Source organism: Chlamydotis macqueenii, chromosome 26 (genome assembly GCF_036417535.1).
Source record: "Chlamydotis macqueenii isolate bChlMac1 chromosome 26, bChlMac1.mat, whole genome shotgun sequence".
Classification (NCBI taxonomy): Eukaryota; Metazoa; Chordata; class Aves; order Otidiformes; family Otididae; genus Chlamydotis; species Chlamydotis macqueenii.
Genome location: NC_141581.1, coordinates 5324828 through 5341946, shown reverse-complemented (window position 1 = coordinate 5341946; position 17119 = coordinate 5324828). Strand labels below are relative to the sequence as shown.

The 17119-nt window shown below is 43.6% G+C and overlaps 1 protein-coding gene across 4 annotated transcripts in view; it reads left to right on the top strand.

The window, feature by feature from the left end:
* Window positions 1-17119, top strand: part of CPAMD8 (C3 and PZP like alpha-2-macroglobulin domain containing 8) — a 55788-nt gene that overhangs the window by 29934 nt on the left and 8735 nt on the right. For 3 of the 4 annotated variants that reach the window (XM_086767253.1, XM_086767254.1, XM_086767252.1), the window contains exons 29-41: window positions 447-521; window positions 2528-2693; window positions 3221-3307; window positions 4342-4478; window positions 4841-4996; window positions 5389-5451; window positions 5812-6050; window positions 8910-8997; window positions 14092-14166; window positions 14655-14760; window positions 14850-14960; window positions 15637-15849; window positions 16323-16397. In XM_086767253.1, the coding sequence (XP_086623379.1) occupies window positions 447-521; window positions 2528-2693; window positions 3221-3307; window positions 4342-4478; window positions 4841-4996; window positions 5389-5451; window positions 5812-6050; window positions 8910-8997; window positions 14092-14166; window positions 14655-14760; window positions 14850-14960; window positions 15637-15849; window positions 16323-16397 (1591 nt within the window). Of the gene's footprint in view, window positions 1-446; window positions 522-2527; window positions 2694-3220; window positions 3308-4341; window positions 4479-4840; window positions 4997-5388; window positions 5452-5811; window positions 6051-8909; window positions 8998-14091; window positions 14167-14632; window positions 14761-14849; window positions 14961-15636; window positions 15850-16322; window positions 16398-17119 lie in introns of those variants that run through there. The other variant, XM_086767255.1, reaches the window with a different exon arrangement.

The following is a 17119-nucleotide window of genomic DNA, read 5'->3' as shown; positions in this document are numbered from 1 at the left end:
GCCATAGGTGCATTTTTGAAGTTATTATCAAAGCGTGAAGTGATACAGTTTCCTTATGCCTAGTAGGAATATTGCAGTTGAAAGGCTAGGATAGTATAGGAAGAACTAGGAGATTTTCAGTTTAAAAAAGTCTGTCAAGTAATCTGTGTGCTGTCCCATGAGAATGGAAACCAAGCTGTCACGTCTTGCAGAACACTTCAGAGTCATGCCTCGGAGTACCGAGTTCTGTCTGTTGATTGTATTTCAGGCTACTGCTAGAGAATGAAGCTACAATGTTGGGTGGGGTTCCTAAATTTCATACTCCTTATATGCAGAGAAAAATAAGTTATGTTGTGCCATGACTTCTCTTATCGTTATAACATACTCTTTGACTTGCTTCAAGAGTCTTTTTCTCCAGTGTCCTTTTCTCTAGTCTCATCCGGTGCTTTGTGTTTGTTACCCTCCAGGGTGGAATCCACGGTAAGATCTCCCTGACAGCTTATGTGGTTGCATCTCTTCTGGAAACAGGTGTAACGTCTGAGGTAACATAAACTTAGTTAAAATAGCTCTCATGTTCTACATATTCTAAAAATTATCTCTGTTGCTTTCTTTTTAAACTTGATTTTACTGCCATTCACTTTCAAGGGGTCTATGCTCACTAGAACGGTAGCATCCAGGTAACAGAGGCTGTTGGGAAGCCTTGAGATTATTCTAAAGTTAAGGAATCTGTTCTGAAGTTATTCAAGGTGATCTCCCATCCTTCAACCATCGGTTCAAGGATTATTCTACCAGAGCAAAACTCTTCCCTGCAGCCCCATCCCCTAAGTTCTCCTAGAAATGGCTGCAAAAAATGTTTTCTGCCTTGTAATGTCAAGGTGTGATTGCAGCCTATGCAGCTACTAGTAACTTGCCTGCGTATGCTCAAAAAAAACTTTAACTATCTTAGTGCTAACAGCAGTTTAACCAGGGCCGCGTCGACTTCGGGGATCAAGAAAACTTTTGCAGTCTGCCTTTGCTACAGTGGCCAAAATGCTACTGCTATTAGATTACAGTGTCTTTGGAGAGCTGCACTCCTGTAACGTGCTGGATTGAGGACTCTGGAGAAAAATGTTTCTCTTCTTTGTAATGAGACCGAACAGGAAAACTACAGCAAAAAGAATAGCTACATAGGAACGTGCAATTACGCTGCATCGTTTCTGAAGTAAAAAAAAAAAAAAAAATCACTTCCAGTGCAACTGGCGTTTTAGAGATTCCTTCTTAAAACTTCTGGTAAAAACAGTGTTCCTCTCCTCTGTTGTATTTTTGCCTGCGTGCAATTCTACTAGAATGGAGATGCTCAGATAACAGTATAGTGAAACATTCCCACTAACTAGAACTGGCAAAATGTCCACTTGCAGATATGCTGAGCAAGCCGCAAATACAGTTCTTCACTTGCTCGTCGACAGCCAAGGGAAGGAATGGTGGTGGGCAAGTAGGTCTGTACAGGTAGAACTGGAAGGTTCAAACAGGAGGTGTAGTGGATGTTGCAGCATGTCTTGTTGATCTATACTCAGACAAAAGGACTGCCCATTCCTGCAAAACCCAGTGAGTTTATGGAGATTTTGAAACAGCCAGTGCACAGAGCAATATCCATTCAAAAACTCTGTTGATAATCTCAGTACTTCCGATGGCATCCCTGTAGAGCTTGAAAAGTGAGACCATGCTGCCACTGCAAGCAGATACCCCTTAACCCTCGGTTCTTGTTGGAGTGGAAGGCCTTCAACCTTATTAAAAATTTAAAAAAAAAAAAAAAAAATCTTCCAGTGCTCATAGAGTAACTTTCTGCCTGCCTCCCTCTGAGCAGTGTGCCCCCTCTGAGAAGTGATGTGATGCTCTCTCTAGGCTGCTGTGTGTCAAGACAGCCCTAGCATTTTTATTTGCTGGAAGTGCAGTTTATGTGGATCTAATGGTTTTCCTAGAGGAGATTTGCAAGTGTTACTGATGATCTTAGCTAGGAAATGAGGAAGGGGAAGGTTAGTGCCACAGGGAAATCAAAGGAAACCAAATTACATCAAGTCCAATTAAATTGTTTCTATAAATTATCAGAGCCACGTTCCTACATGGTGAGGTCATTGAGGGAGTTAATAAAAGATGTTTGTGGGCTGCAGGGACCCCTGGGAACCTTGGCCTTTATTATCCTCTGGCGTCTGCTAGACGCTCCGGAGTGTCAGGAACACAATCAAACATACAGTAGAGAGCTCACTTCTGCTCTGTTCATCTGCTGCCTCGCAGGGGCATGAAATGTCTTCAGCTTTAGGGGGGAATAAATGTGTCTCGGCGTTAGTTTAGATCATTCCTGCTATGCTATTTGCTCCTTTTTTTTTTTCTGAATTTGTGATGCATGGCTTTTATTAGGGAGAGGAAAGTTAGTGTCGTTCTGCAGAGAGCAAATTGCATCTTTCCTAGTTCTTTTTTTTTTAATGGCCACAAAGTAATGTGAAATAAAGTGATTCTAACTGCTGAGGTATAGAGGCTGGTAATATATCTGGGCTTTTTCCTCTAAATATAGGAAGAAAGAACAGCAGTTGACAAAGCAAAAGACTTCTTGGAGTCCAATTTGTATTCAGCAGAAGACCCCTACACTACTGCCTTGATTGCGTATGCCCTGACACTGCTGCACAGTCCCTCCGCTGCTGTGGCGCTGCGGAAGATGAACAGCATGGCTATTACACAAGGTACCGTGCTCCTGGGTCCACTCTGGCAAGTTCCTGAACTGGCAATCCTCTTATGGGAACCAGCAAAAAGCCCTTGCAACTTGAATAACATATCTGAGCTATTGGAGAGGGTAGAGGCTGTGAGGTGAGGTCTTCCTCACGGCACGATTTGACTTGCAAGGCAAAAGTTTTCCTGATGCTCTGCAGAGGTCTGAGTACCCGAGTTCCACACGCGCAGCTGGTGCTGAAGGAAGGCAAGCATACCAGAGGCTCTGCAGTGCCTTTCCTGGTTGAGAGAAGTTTTACAGAGTTTGCCTTGTAACACATCCCGTTCCCTGATGGTGTATTTTAATCCAAGAATTACCTAACTTATTACATTGAGCTGTCTGTAATTGCAGTGGGAGCCTCTTGCCCAGGGGATGCTTGTCTACACAGAGGGACAGCACAGTTCAGGGCGTGAATCTGTTCTTTGAGTCAATGCAGAAGTACAATACACAGAGGCTTAGCTGCTATAATAACATACGTATTGCGCTGTCCTGTTTTTCTAGATGGCTTTACACACTGGAGCTTGACAGGAACTCTTGTTACCGATGAGGACACCTTCATGGGATTTAATGATGGTCTCTCTCAATCAGGTACCTGTACTGCAAAACCAGAGATAAGGGAATGGGCTGCAGCAGCAGGCCACTGACTGTGTGTACTCTAGTGAATTGTTTATGTAGTACACTTAAATTTCCCTTGCTTTTTTTCTTTTGTTTTTGTCTTGTTCCCCCTCCCCCCCCCAATCTGTTAGCGTTTCTGGAGGGACAGAAGGCTTTGGTCCTCAAAGAAAGCTTGTTTAGACAAGGTATTCTGCAAATGGCAGTCAGTCAGGGCAGGGGGTGGATGAAACGAGAGGCAGGTAATGTTATGCTGAAAGAGCTGTTCAAGAGCAAATGAGAGCCGGAGCTGGATGTGGGCAAGACAGTACTGGCTTTTCAGCCCCAGCTATCTCACCCTTTTTCACTCCAATTTTATAAAAACAATGAGTAATACAGAAGAGTGAAAGGCATATGAGATTCCATCAGGGAGGAATAATTTCAAATGGAAATCTGAGAGAAGTCAAATACATTTCATTTTAGAGCTGTTTTCACTTTGTATTTTCAAATGGACCTAGAGATTGTATACCCAGCTTTTGTTGTCAGTCACTGGCGTTTCAGCCTATTTCCTAGGCTGTGCCTATCAACGTGACAACAGTCCATTTCCAAGCGACTTAAAGCCATTGAATCCTCTCCTATGACGTAGGTTCACCAGTGTTCAGGAAGGCTCCAACTGGATATTGTATGAAAATCTTTGACAGGAATACAGTATGGGCAGCAGCAAAGTGGAACTGGAGTGGGACAGAAATGACTTATGGCATACACTCAAGCAGAAAGAAGATTATTTATTGTGTGAAGGAAGGAGCTTGTGTTGGAAGCAGAGATATCTCTGCAAGATGATGTATCTTGGGTGCAGGCATCTTTGAACTTCATTTTTGTCTTCCTGTGTTTGCCTCTACAGACTTCTAACTTTTTCTTTTTAATTTTTCAGTTAATGAATATTCATAGAACTATCTCTAGACCTGTCCAGATTCTCACTGCCAAATGGTATTTTGATTTTTTTTTTTTTTTTTCATTTGTCCCTCCCTCAGTTGTTTCTGCAGAAGTGGAAATGACATCTTATGCCCTTTTGACATACACGCTCCTAGGAGATGTGGCCTCTGCGCTCCCTGTAGTAAAATGGCTTTCACAGCAAAGGAACGCACTTGGAGGATTCTCATCTACTCAGGTGGGCTGCCTCTGAAAAAGGTAGCGTCAATGCACGCATGATCAATTGTAGAAATCAACCAATTCTGGAAGAGTCAATGCAGAGTTCCCATCCAGAGTCTAGACAGAAACTGTCTGCATCCTGGTAAGAAGAAAAACTTTCCAGTGCTCTTTACTGCTTCCTTCTGGGACTGATAATTTGAAAGGAACCCAGACTTTGTCCTTGCAGATGCCTTTGATAGCAAAAGCGAATAAAACCTGTTATTTCTTTTGCTGTCTGAATTAGTAAGGAAGATTCTGCTACCAGAAGCTGATGATTGTACAGCACAACGCTATGCTCCTGTATTCTTCACTATTCTGATCTCTCCCTCTTCGGATCCCTAGGACACATGTGTAGCGCTGCAGGCTCTGGCTGAATACGCTATCCTTTCTTACGTTGGAGGAGTCAACCTTACCATTTCCTTGGCTTCTACTAATCTAGACTACCAGGAGACATTTGAGCTTAACAAGATGAACAAAAAAGTCCTGCAGACGGCAGTGGTAGGTGGTTTTGTGTTTACGTGGCCAAATTTTAAAGCGATCCATGCGAACTGAGTTCTGAATGACAACTCAGATAAGTTCAGGAATGGTAAAAGCACAAGTTAAACAATGAGATCTTGGGCCTTTCTGGGGTTTTGTGGCTGGGATCTGATGTGAGGGAGGCAGCACTCAGTTAAAGGCATTTTTCACTGTAACTAATGCCTCGTGCTTTTTTGTGCTGCTGCTTGTTTCTGCCATTGCTAAGTGCAGGTGGCTGAAAAGAGTAAGCCTTCACTTCTGCAATCTCCTTCATAACCGGAAAGACATCTTGTAGAGAATAAAGCTAAAACTGATACTCGTTTCCATTCTGAGTGCAATGTCTTGTCTGTGTCTTAACTGTGGATTCTCCCCAGATCCCCAGTATTCCAACGGGGCTGTTTGTGAGCGCCAAAGGTGAAGGCTGCTGTCTGATGCAGGTAAAGTTGCCGCGGAGCTGTAGAAAGTATGTGAGCCAAGTGATCTCTAAACTCGCAGCCTATTTGCTGCTTTTTTTAATCCCAGTTTGCTATGAGGAAGGAGTTACTTTGAATTTATCTCAAAGTAATTATATAACATAGTGTTGCTTTAATTCACTCTCGTACATCACATTTAATTCTATGAATCTGCTCTAATACTGCTTAACATATGTAGAGCTGTGCTGCAAAGCCTCTGTTGCCTGTGTGCCTGCCATTACCTCTCTGAAGAGATCTGGTTTTTTGGGGAACATTTGTAGATGCTAGGAAACTGCCCTGATTTTTGTTTTGTTTTGTTTCCCCCGCCCCCACTTTCTGCTGCAGATTGATGTCACTTACAATGTACCTGATCCTATTGCCAAACCAGCTTTCCAGCTCCTGGTTAACCTGAAGGAGCCCAAGTCCGAGCAGCATCTTCAAGCTCCAAATCTCCTGCGGCCTGTCTCTCCAGATGAGAATCGCTCTGAAGCCTTGCACAGAGAGAGGGCACTGGTGGATGATGATGACCCAGCTTCAGATCAGGACCACCAGGAATACAAAGTCATACTGGAGACGTGTACAAGGTAGGAAATGCCAGCCGGCATCGTGTGCTGCCTGTTTCTCAGAGACCATTGAGTTTGCTGATCAGCACATCTATACTGATACAGGAAAAATAGCAAATTCTTTCTTGTTACACTGTCTGTATCGCAAACAGTGTAAGATAGAACACATCGCACACAGAATTTCAACGATAATTGTGGTTGTCGGACAGAGTTATTGCACGGACATTCACAAGCATTGTTAATGTTAGTGCTAAGTATATGTCAAAGGTAGAGAAACAGGAAGAAAATGTACAAAGAGGGCAACACCTTGGGTTTTTATTATAAAGTTTCATTATTAGCTCTCCAAAGCCTGAAGAAGACAAGCTGAATGTCATTTGCTTGTATCAGGTGCAAAAGAAAAAGTTCTGGATCATTTTCTAGGTCTTCAGTAACAGACTTTCCTTAAAAGCTTAAAAGACCTAGGTAATTTTAACTGGTTAACTCATGTGTTAAACGTGTTGATAGTTTTATAAAGATTATTGACTTGATTTTAATTGATTATCCTTCAGTTTTGGATACCAAAAACCTAGCAGAAGATGCTTGTTGCTGTGCTATGAATTCTGAATCTATGGTAAAGACAAAGTATTTGCAGATATTTGTTAGTAAGCTCTCTAAAGCTCACTGCTTATCTCCTTATTCTGCATAAAGAAATTGAAAATAGTCTTTAAAGATGGCATGATACTAAAGCTCTGGATGTTTTATTCCTAGCTCTCAAAGCACTTTGCAAAGACGTTAGCAGTTCCATCTGATTTTACAGACTGGGAAACTTAAGATACTAAGAGAACACAACTTGCCTGTAGACAAACAGCAGCAATGCTAGTTTCTGACGTATTCAGTCCACACTGAAATTCAGTTTACACTGTTGTGTAAACACGTCAGTACTGCTGCAGTTATCAGGGGTTGCTGATCTCTTTACAAAATGTTTTGGTTTTTAAGGAGGTTGTGGTAAAATTGTTCCAAAAGAGGGAAAGCCACAACCAAAGTAAATAAGGAGGACTTGCAGCATCCTACTGTATAATAGAAGACACCATTCCCAAGAAATTCATCATTAGTCTGCATATCTGTGACTGGGAGCGTGGCAGGTGCTGGGGCCGCAGCTTCACTGAACTCAAACAGTAGCAGTCAAGTGAACAGCTCAGATGTAATTCATGGAAATGGAAAACTTTTGCTCCCCTATCAGTTTCTGTCCCCTTCCTTCCTGCAGAGGCAAAGCCCGTACAGTGACTACAGCCCTGAAAACAGTTGCAGTGACTCCCGGCAAAGATGAGATCTTGTTATCTCTGCCAACACACGTGCCCCTTGTTGATGTGGCCGCGTTGCTGGCAGATGCGTTGCCTCTGATTGCCACAGGCCTGTGAAATCCCGGGCCGGGCATTTTTCAGCCTAGTTTAATTCTTCCTCCCTCCGGTAAGAACAGCCAGTGACAAGCAACTCAAACTCATCATCCAAAAGTTTGCTCTGGCTGAATGTAACACAATTTCACTTTCTCAACCTCCTCTCCCAGTGCCAAAGCGCTGCAGCTCGTGCTGGGAGGTAGGCTTATAAAGGCTTGTCAGTCCCTCGAAGGTGCCTGTAACCAAGGAGGCTGCCCTGCGTCAACACAACCTCTCTGTTGTTATTTCTGAAACTTCTGCCCTGGGAATTGCTGAAGCAAAGACAGAAATTTGAGAGGAAGCCCAGTCCAAGGAGATTGATTCCTTGGAAAGAAAACAAAAGCAAATGAAAATCTTCCCTTTTCTCCCCTTCTTCCTGTAATGATGCTCTTTTAACTCCTTCATCATCTCAGTTAGGCAACGTGAACAGAGGCATGCATCTAAGGATGACAACTGAAACATTTTGAGCTGGGAGTGTTCTTCAGAATGCAATTGTTTCAGTGTTACCATGCTTAGTGAAGTCCTTGGGGCACTTTTGAGGAGTTAGGGAGAAAACAGTATGGGAAATAGAGGACTGATATAAGGGAAAGCAGGAAAAATGCAGGTACAGGGATACTACAGGATTTCTTAGGGATTATGGTGCGTGGAATTAGATCGGGATTAACAAGGCTTGATGTCTCTGCGAGACTGTCAGCCCTGAACTGTCTGACACAGAGCCCACTGTGTCTGTCCACAGAACATCTCGTGCTACTGTGGGCGTGTCAGCTTGGCTGTGGCATTGCATCCAGGCTGGCTGTGCGCGAAGCGTCAGCAAACGCACCCACCCTGGCTGGGGAGGTCTCCATGGAGAGGCTTCCAAGCAGCCGGTTCAGGTCTGGCCAATTTGATCCCGGAGCTGTGTGCTGTGTTTTCTCAGCGCTGGGTGTGAGTTTCCTGACTCATTAGCAAAGATACTTTTCTCGGTATCAGTTAGACGCTGGAGCGAAATGGCCATTTATGAAACCTCAGGATTCACGGACTCTGCTTAGTATCGGGAGGTAACGTTCCTCTTGTGCCCCAATCTGTTTACAGCCCTCCGCTTAGGAAAGAACAGAAGTTTCTTCTACTCCAAGCGATTCTTTCCTTTTACCAAGTGCATTTTCTCAGTGATTAATTGAAAAATAAGGCAAGCAGCCCCACAGGAGACTACATCCTTCCTTCTTGCTTTTCTGCCTCTATTTGCCTGAACATCTCCTACATCTGACCTCTGTGAGTTGTGCTTAATTTTTGGTGAAAAAAAAAGCAGAAGAGAGGATTTTGTAAAGCCAAGTAGAGTGTGGCTTTCAACAAGTCCTTCAAAGAAGAGTAGATCCTTTTCCCTCTGAAGTTTATTTCAGTTATTCTCCATCCCAAGTTGTCCATGTACCATTTGTTATCTTGGATTCTAAGTTTGTTTTCCTTCTTTCTCTCTTTTTCTTCTCACGGGAAGATGGCTGCACTCCGGATCTTCTAACATGGCTGTCTTGGAAGTGCCGCTGTTCTCAGGGTTTCGTGCAGATATTGAGAGCCTAGAGCAGGTAAGATGTTGTAACGAGAGTGCCAGGCGTGATCTTGGGCCAGGACCTGGCTCGCTCATGGGCAGAGATTCCCTTTGGGGAGCAATAGGAAGCAAATGTCATTGGATGTTAAAGCATTGTCTAAAAAGATGCAATTAAAATTGAGGGAGCAGCAGATTTCACTTGTCAAAAAATATTGATCTGAAAAGATTAAACAGAAGTTCTGAGCAAGATTAACAAATTTACCGAATATGGCCAACTGAAGGCTTATTCCTGAGCACAGTGCACGGTAATTAAATGAGACCCATTTGGAAATGCTGAAGCGAAAATGTGCTCTAACAGGAGCTGTTTATGGCTTCTTAGTGCGCTGTGTTATCTCTGACATCTGGATTCCATTTCTTTGGAGGCTCTGTGTCTTGGAATTTTTTGCCTCTTCCCCCCCCCCCCCCTTCTGGGAGAACATCGTGGTTATTGCCAGCCAAACTGAGGTGGACAGAATGTGCCTCTTACCCAGCCAGCCCTCTAGGGGAGATGAACTGGGACCTTTAGCTTTACTTGATGTTTTGTGGAAGCATTACAGTGTATTCACTGGTGGGTTTCATGCTGCAGAGTTTTTAAGGACTGTGTAACTAAGGAGGTGTAAAATCCTTGCATCCTTGAGAACCGGTAAGAGCTAAAAAGTTTTTTGCTTCCGAAAGATCTCTTCCCTTAATAAGTTGATCATCATTATACTGGGAAGGGGAGGGATTTGGGGAAAGGATTTTAAAGTAGAATCGTAGTGAAGACCAGGCAGCTTAATTTGACATCCTAATTCAAGGAAAGGTGCACATTACTTTGTGTTCTTTAGCATTTCACTTGTTTTGACTAATTTTATGTTATAAACACCAATACATTTTCTTGGAGAAAATGAGACCAATACGTTCCTCTTGAGGGGCTTACGATCTCCATCAAAAGCTGCTGTCAGGGGGTCTCCAGGGCTGTCACTGGAGCCAGAAAAAATTGTGTATTGGTCCCTGAGAAGAGAATTGCAGTCTTTCAGTACTAGGGAGCTGTGCTGGAATACTTTTGTACGGAGATGTGTGTGGATCAGATTTGAAATTATTCCTGTAAAAAGAAATATCACAGTTATTTTATATCTGTTCACAAGCTGCATGTTGAGAGTTCTGTTTTCAAAGTATCCGTTTTTCTTTGCCTGTTGACCTTTGAGTGGGATATTCTCTCTCACATGCAACAAATGGTGCAACAAACTGAATATGGCTGTTCGGGTAAGGCGAGACCACCAGTGGAGGTCTCCAGTATCCCTGTGGTAAGAAACGGAGGAAAATTAGGTGAGAAGGCCTGGAGTGGGTTTTGCTACTATTTTATCTCCTCCTGCTGAAGGTGCTAGAGTGACAGCCGTTTGTACTGCTTTCAAATAAGTTCTCTTTCACAGTAATGTACGTAAATAATGACAGAGAAAATATGGATGGAAACTTGGCTTAGGACCAGAGAACTCAAAATGGGACAGGAGGAGAACAACAGGATATCTTTATGGTGTGAAACCCATGGGATGTTTTATCAGCAGAGGAAAAGGAGGAGTGAAGGGAGGGAAAGAGTTGAAGCAAAGAGTGCAAAGAGGTTTTCAGTACAGACGAACTGCAGATTTGTTGGGTTAAGTAACAAGTCCCTGTGTTTCTGATTTTTCCTGAAACAAGTTAAGAAGAAATTACAGAAATAGGGGTTCTCACTGTCAAGGTTCTCACTGAGTGAGTATCTCCTTTATCAATTTCAGCAGGGGACAGAGTTAAAGAGTTTCTAGGCTGAGTGTCTTGCGAAGGCCCCCGAAGCTCATGTGTTACAAGGGGCTGTGTAGGTCCTGTCATTTCAGTCCCTGAACTTTTTTTCCTTTTTGCCAAGGCAGCTGTGTTCTGGTATGAGGCTTGTTTACATGGCTGGGCCAGACAGGTGTCCCAGATAAAGAACTGTAAACCAAACACGCTTCTTTTGTGTTTAGTCACTACTAAAACGCTGCTGCACGCAGCGATCTGCTCCTGTGCTGTGCTGATGGTTTACACCGACCTGCGTTCAGGGTATGTTGTACGTGGTCCGAGCAGAGGAAGCACTGGAGGCAGCTGTGAACACACGATTGCCGTTAGGAAATACACTCTGCAAGGAGACTCCGATTCTGGTTCCCCAATGAACTTAACTGTACAGTGTTTTAAAACACTTTTGTTTGCAGTACCTCTTATTCTCTCTTACCTTCTGGATGGAAGCAGTCAGAGGGTAAAAGCAAGCTGCCCTGCAACTGCACAGGAGCGATTTTCTCAAAGCTGAAGGAGCTCGCAGCACATTAGGCTTTCTCTAGCACCAAGCAGATGAAGTGGTTGCTTTGTGCTTTCTCTTGTGGCATCTTCCCACCTGTCTGAATGTTATGTTCCTGCCTTCACGGGTAGAGAAGCAACAGAGCCCCAGCGTAGCCCATCTGTTAGGGTCTCTGGGCACAGAACAGCAGGTGATTTGGTTTCCTTTCTCCCCCTGTCTTAATGGGAAAAGGAGCTGATTCTCTTTCTTAACCGGAAAGGCTCAGCTCCTGCAGCACACAGCTGATCAGAATTCAGTTCTTGGAAATCTCAGAAGGATGTCAGATACTTCGTGCCATGGTTACTTCTTCAGTGCTTGTCAGATACAAAAGAGCTGGTTCAAAACTCACTGTTTTGAACGTTCTTTGGGTAAAAGACTACGTAGCTAGTGCCTGAATTTGAAGAGAGGGTTCAGTGCTGGGCAGTCCATTTCCTGAACCAGAACAGAATTACTTCCTTTGGGCAGTAGGAGATTTTGCTGAATTGGGAAGGATATTGCATCTTCAAGGGGGAACGTTTGCCTTGAAGAGCTGAATTCCATCTTTCTTATTGCAGAGACCCTTTGCATCTGTAAAAATGAAATGCAGGGATAAAGCTCAAGCATATGTGTAGGTAGAGAGTGAAGATGCAGACACAACCCCTAGGATTTATTCATGGCTATCAAATGTGTATCCAGATCATGCTGACAAAAATGAAATTCTTCCACTGAAGACCCGGTACCAGTTTTATCTTGTATTTTGGACACTACCTTCCGCAGAGCCCTGTCATTCCCACTGCTGCATTTTCTTGTTACCCTAGCCGTTGCCCTCTCTCCGTGGTGAGGAGGGGCAGGGCTGTAAATCAGATTTCCGTTTGCCCTCACAAGGGAGCAGTGTGCGCGGAGCAGACCCACGTGCGGCTCCGGGGCAGCGATGGTTAATGAATGCTCTGTTGCACGTAGAGGGCAGCCCCCCGGCTGTGCAGCCACAAATCCTTCTAATAATGCTGGGTGTCGACAAGGTCAGGAGGTCACCACAGGCTGGTATATATCAAGCTTCACCAGAAAAATGCAACTTTAGCTGAGCTGAGCATTTCCCGGTGGCGCCAGCCTCTCTGAGCCCTCATAAAAGGACTGTCTGCAGCCATCTACTGCTGAGTAATAACAGCCACCATCAGGCCCCTAAAATTATAAGGACAAATTAAATTGGCCCTTTCCATATTGTGTGGGACTTAAACACATGTTCCTTTGCTTGTTACAGTAATAGCAGGAAGCTGTGTGCAGGGTTTTACAGCTGGAAGCGCTCTGCTGAAGAAATTCACGGTTAAAGCTGGTGGTAGCAAGTTTAGGCAAATTTCAGTAGAAATGCTTGTTGCTTCATGTCATTCCTTCTAATACGCGATAGTAATAATGACGCTTTGTTCTCCTTTCCACACAGTTTTCATTCTAAGATCTCAAAATAACTTAGAAACCTTTAAAACAAACAAACAAAAAAAGCCAAGGAAATATTATCCCTGTGTCACAAACAGGACTGTCTGACAGAGAGGTTAAAGTGTCTGCTCTGGCCCTTACTCTGCTCCCCAGACTGGGATTTAAACACAGGCGTCCTTTTTCCACAGGCCATCATCCTCCCAGTTCCTGGATTTACTGTTTCTCACATGACAGAAGTGCTCTGAATACAGTTCATCAAAACAGTCACGACTGATGGACTGATCGAGTCCGTACAGCGTGACAGTCACAACACTGAGGTATTAGTGTGCCAAATACGGAAAATGATAGGAGTACCTTTGGGAAATCTTAAAATAAGATGTGATAGAAATGTATCAGCTGGTAGCACTTACATTTTGGAGGTGATCCATTAGCATTGTGTACCAGGGACATAGTGGATTCTCTGGGGCGGTGCAGCAGTTCTGTAGACGAGAGCTCTTGCGCTTTCCTCTGAAGACTGGCCTCAGGATGTACACGCAAACCTGCAGTTGGCAGGAGGAGGGGAGCTTAGAGGACTTTCACAAATGGCTGGGCAGTAATGAAGGGCAGTAGCACCTCAGAGGTGGGAAGTACTCCTGGATTGTGTTCTGGTACTCCTTAGATATGCAGAATGTCCGAATAAATACAAAGCGTAAGAAGAGAGAGTCTGTGGGCTTGACTGGTACGATGCAAATCACAAATCCTGCGGCCTCAGAGGGAGAGAAGATGAGCAGCAGAGGCCTGGCCTGACCCCACTCGTCAAAAGGGAGGATGCCTAGGGCTCTTTCAAATGGCTGCTCTTCTCAAATGTAAGGATTAATTTTCCTGGCAGAAGAATGTTTTGGATTTTTCAGCTGGTGGGAGAAGGGGACCTTTAATACCCAGCGCGATCCAAGAGCATAATTCCCTGGCAGCCTGAAGGAGTGTAAATAAGAGACTTTATCAAGTGTTTTGGGGTCTCTGAGGTCTTGCTTGAGCCTTGGTACTGCAAACAATCCGGGAGCTATTCGATTAGATTATGGATGGTGTGTCAGGTGTAGTCCGAGGGAGATAAACGCGCCGGGGACCAGGAAGAGCACTCAGCGTTGTGCACCTTGCACGCGTTCCTCATCAGGTCACAGAAAAGAACACTGGTGGCTTTTTCCTCTGTTGTGTGACAGCAACTGCAATCCTCTTTGCATTTCCCCTCTCTCTTACTGAAACATCCTATTCCGGCAGAAGAAATCCCTCAGGTTTAGTGTCTGATCAGTTTTCTAAGCAGTCTTCTCTAATTTCAAACTGTTTTCTATAAAATGAGATTACAATAAACCTCTTGATTTTTTTTTTCCCCAGTTATTGATGAACAAGCAAATTGGATTAAAAAGATACGAAGTGGATGGAAGAAAAGTCCTTTTTTATTTTGATGAGGTAATGAATTGTTCCCTATAATTATGTTGCTTTTCAGTGAAAGGCAAAAGACCAGCGGAGTGGGCATGAGTGCAATCAGATCTAATGGTAGTGGACCAGTGGATTGGGCATGGGTCTAACTCAGATCTCGCAGCACATACCTGCGAGGGTAAGGAGCGCTGGCTCTCAGCAGAAAATCGTTCGCTGGCTGCATTAGCAAGCAGGCTGGTGACACAGTGGTGTTAGGTAAGTCAGAGAATCCAGCTTGAGTTTCAGGTTGGACTTTCTGACATGGTTGTATGGCAAGTACACGCTTTAAAGGTGGGCAGAGTATCATGTTTGAATTCATCCTGTTTGGCTTTTATTCGTTATCTTTGCCTCTGTACCTAGTGTTGGAGATGTGTCCGCAAAGCCTGTTACCGTAGGGGCATGCGCTGCATTTCTTTGTCTGTCTCTTCTATGAAAGTGCAGTTTTTGTTACAATGAGTCTCTTACATCATTTCATGCAGATTCCTAGCCAGTGCATGACCTGTGTCAAGTTTCAAGCTTTCAGAGAGCATATAGTTGGGAAAACAGCTCCTGTTCCTATCAAAGTGTATGATTACTACGAGCCAGGTACGTGCCTGCTTTCCCTTGGTGTTTGCCAGCATCAGAGCTCTAGGCATAAGGCTCGGTTGTGATTTCTCATTCTTGCTGGCCTGCAGCTTTTGAAGCAACTCGTTTCTACAACGTGAGTGAAAACAGTCCCTTGGCGCGGGAGCTCTGTGATGGGCCAACATGCAATGAGGTGGAGAGCTCAGCCAGCCAGTGGGTTGGTAAGTTGCACCAAAGCCAAGCAGATTTTTTGGAAAATGGAGCCCACGGGTATGCTGTCCAGGAGTTCAGAACCCAAAATTGTATTTAGAAAAATGCTCTATTTCATGATGTGTATTAGTAGAAGTTTTCCAGAGGTTTGTGGGGAGCGGTATTAAACTTATGACAGCCAAACAGACCAACGTAGTCTGCTCTTCAGTCACCAAAGTGACTGTTATTTGCTTCAGAGGCAAGATATAATGTATACTTCTGGAAAAATCTGCACAAGGTGAGATGTTAACAAACAAAGGTAAAAACTTTTAAATGCAATTTGGTTTTCTCTTTCTAAAATATCTTACTACAGATATCCACAATTAACTGTATAGGAAGATTGAACAGTTTCGTGCATCAGGGAGGTGAATAACTTTTCCTAGAAACTCTATGTTCCTTTCTGTCTTCTGTGTGATACAAAATAGTTGCATTATCCTATATCTGGAATCTCTGCAGTGTGGCTTTTTCAGGAGGACAGCTTTATTCGCAGAGCTTTTTATTCGACCAAGTTTGTAAATTCCTATGGGAAGTCTTACAGAATTCAACATGAAAACTTACATCAGAGAAACAGAAGAAAATTGCCACCCCATCTTCCCTTCCCCATGTTATACAAAAATATTGCTTTGGATGTTTTTGTTTAATTTTCAGGCTTTGTTCACTCTGGACCGTGCAATAACGTTTTTGGCTGCTTGGAGGATGAGTATTTTGAGCAGTGTATGTGTTCGCGAGACTGTGGCTACGACGGGGAGCCTGTGTGTGGCTCGGATGGACAGATCTACCCGAACCATTGCCAGATGGAAGTAGCATCGTGCAGGAATAATACGAGGATAGAACAGATGCCCATGTCTCAATGTTCTGCCTGTAGGTTTCATTCAGTTCCTTCTTCTGTTACAGTCTAGTTGCAGAACGCCACAAATCCTCATCTAAGCAAATTATAATTACATAGCTGCGGTAGGGAAAAGAGGAGAATGCAAAACCTCCGATGTATTATTTTGCTGCTCATACTGTTGTAAGTATTAAAGCATAAGATTAAATTATAAGAGCAACTGCCTTCCTGCTTACTTCAGAGTAACTGATTTTCTGTTCTCATGTTTTACTGATCAGAATGACCTTCAGAGAAAATTAGTGATAGTGTTTTATCTAAAGTGAGTACTCCTAGATAAAAATGACATCTATGAAATGTAACGTTCTTTGGAGATTCTGCGTGGGCTTTCAGGATGTGCAGTGTAGCAGCTCTGTGAACCGAGTATGCCACCTCTGGAAATGCAAACATTTTCTAGAGATTAATTAACACATTTTATGGCCCATGCATTTATTTTTCTTTTTATTTACAGCCAAGAATTTGCCAGAAGAAAGGGAGACACACTCCCACACAGCTGAGCAACCCAGTGTTCAACAAACTCCAGCAGGTACTATCGCACCTCCGCATTTAATCCTGGGCCTTTTTCTTTAGCAAGGTTGAAGTTTATCCTGTCACTGTATGAAAGTATAGATGGCTCTCAAGCATGTTTAAGTAAAGATGCTGAATTTCCTTATGTTTTGGAAAAGATGGAACAGACATCAGAAAAAATGAAGAGGTCAGGGAAAGTGAGGATGATAACTATTCAACAGCAGACTAGCTCTTCTAGTCTTTTTCCTTTCCGGAAATCTGGCAGGATACCCGCTCTGGGCAGCGCGTGTACAAGATGTAGGTCATTGTTCGCAAGAGTGGGCGAGTGGCCCTCCTGTTTTCTCAGCCTTGCTGTGTTTGAACGACACACGCTCTGTGATCAATATTAAGCTGGAAAGATCACATTGAAAACCAGGCTGATGTAATGTGTTTCAAGAAACAACTGAACAGGTCATGACAACAGACCAAACAGTTGCAAGAACTGGAATCCAGGTGGATTAACTTTGTCTGTAGCAGTTCTGTGCAAAAATTGAGCTGGCAGTCTTGATTCTCTCCGAGCTGCTGTTTGGAATAAAGGGCCTTAGTGAGCAAAAATGTAAAGGTCAGTAGATGGAGTAGTAAGGAATTTGGCTGCTCATTTTATTTGGTGCTTATATTCATACACTTTTTTTCCAAGACTCATGTCGAACTTTCTCATGGTTCACAATAAATCTCACCAAGAAGCAGTGGAGGGTCAATAGA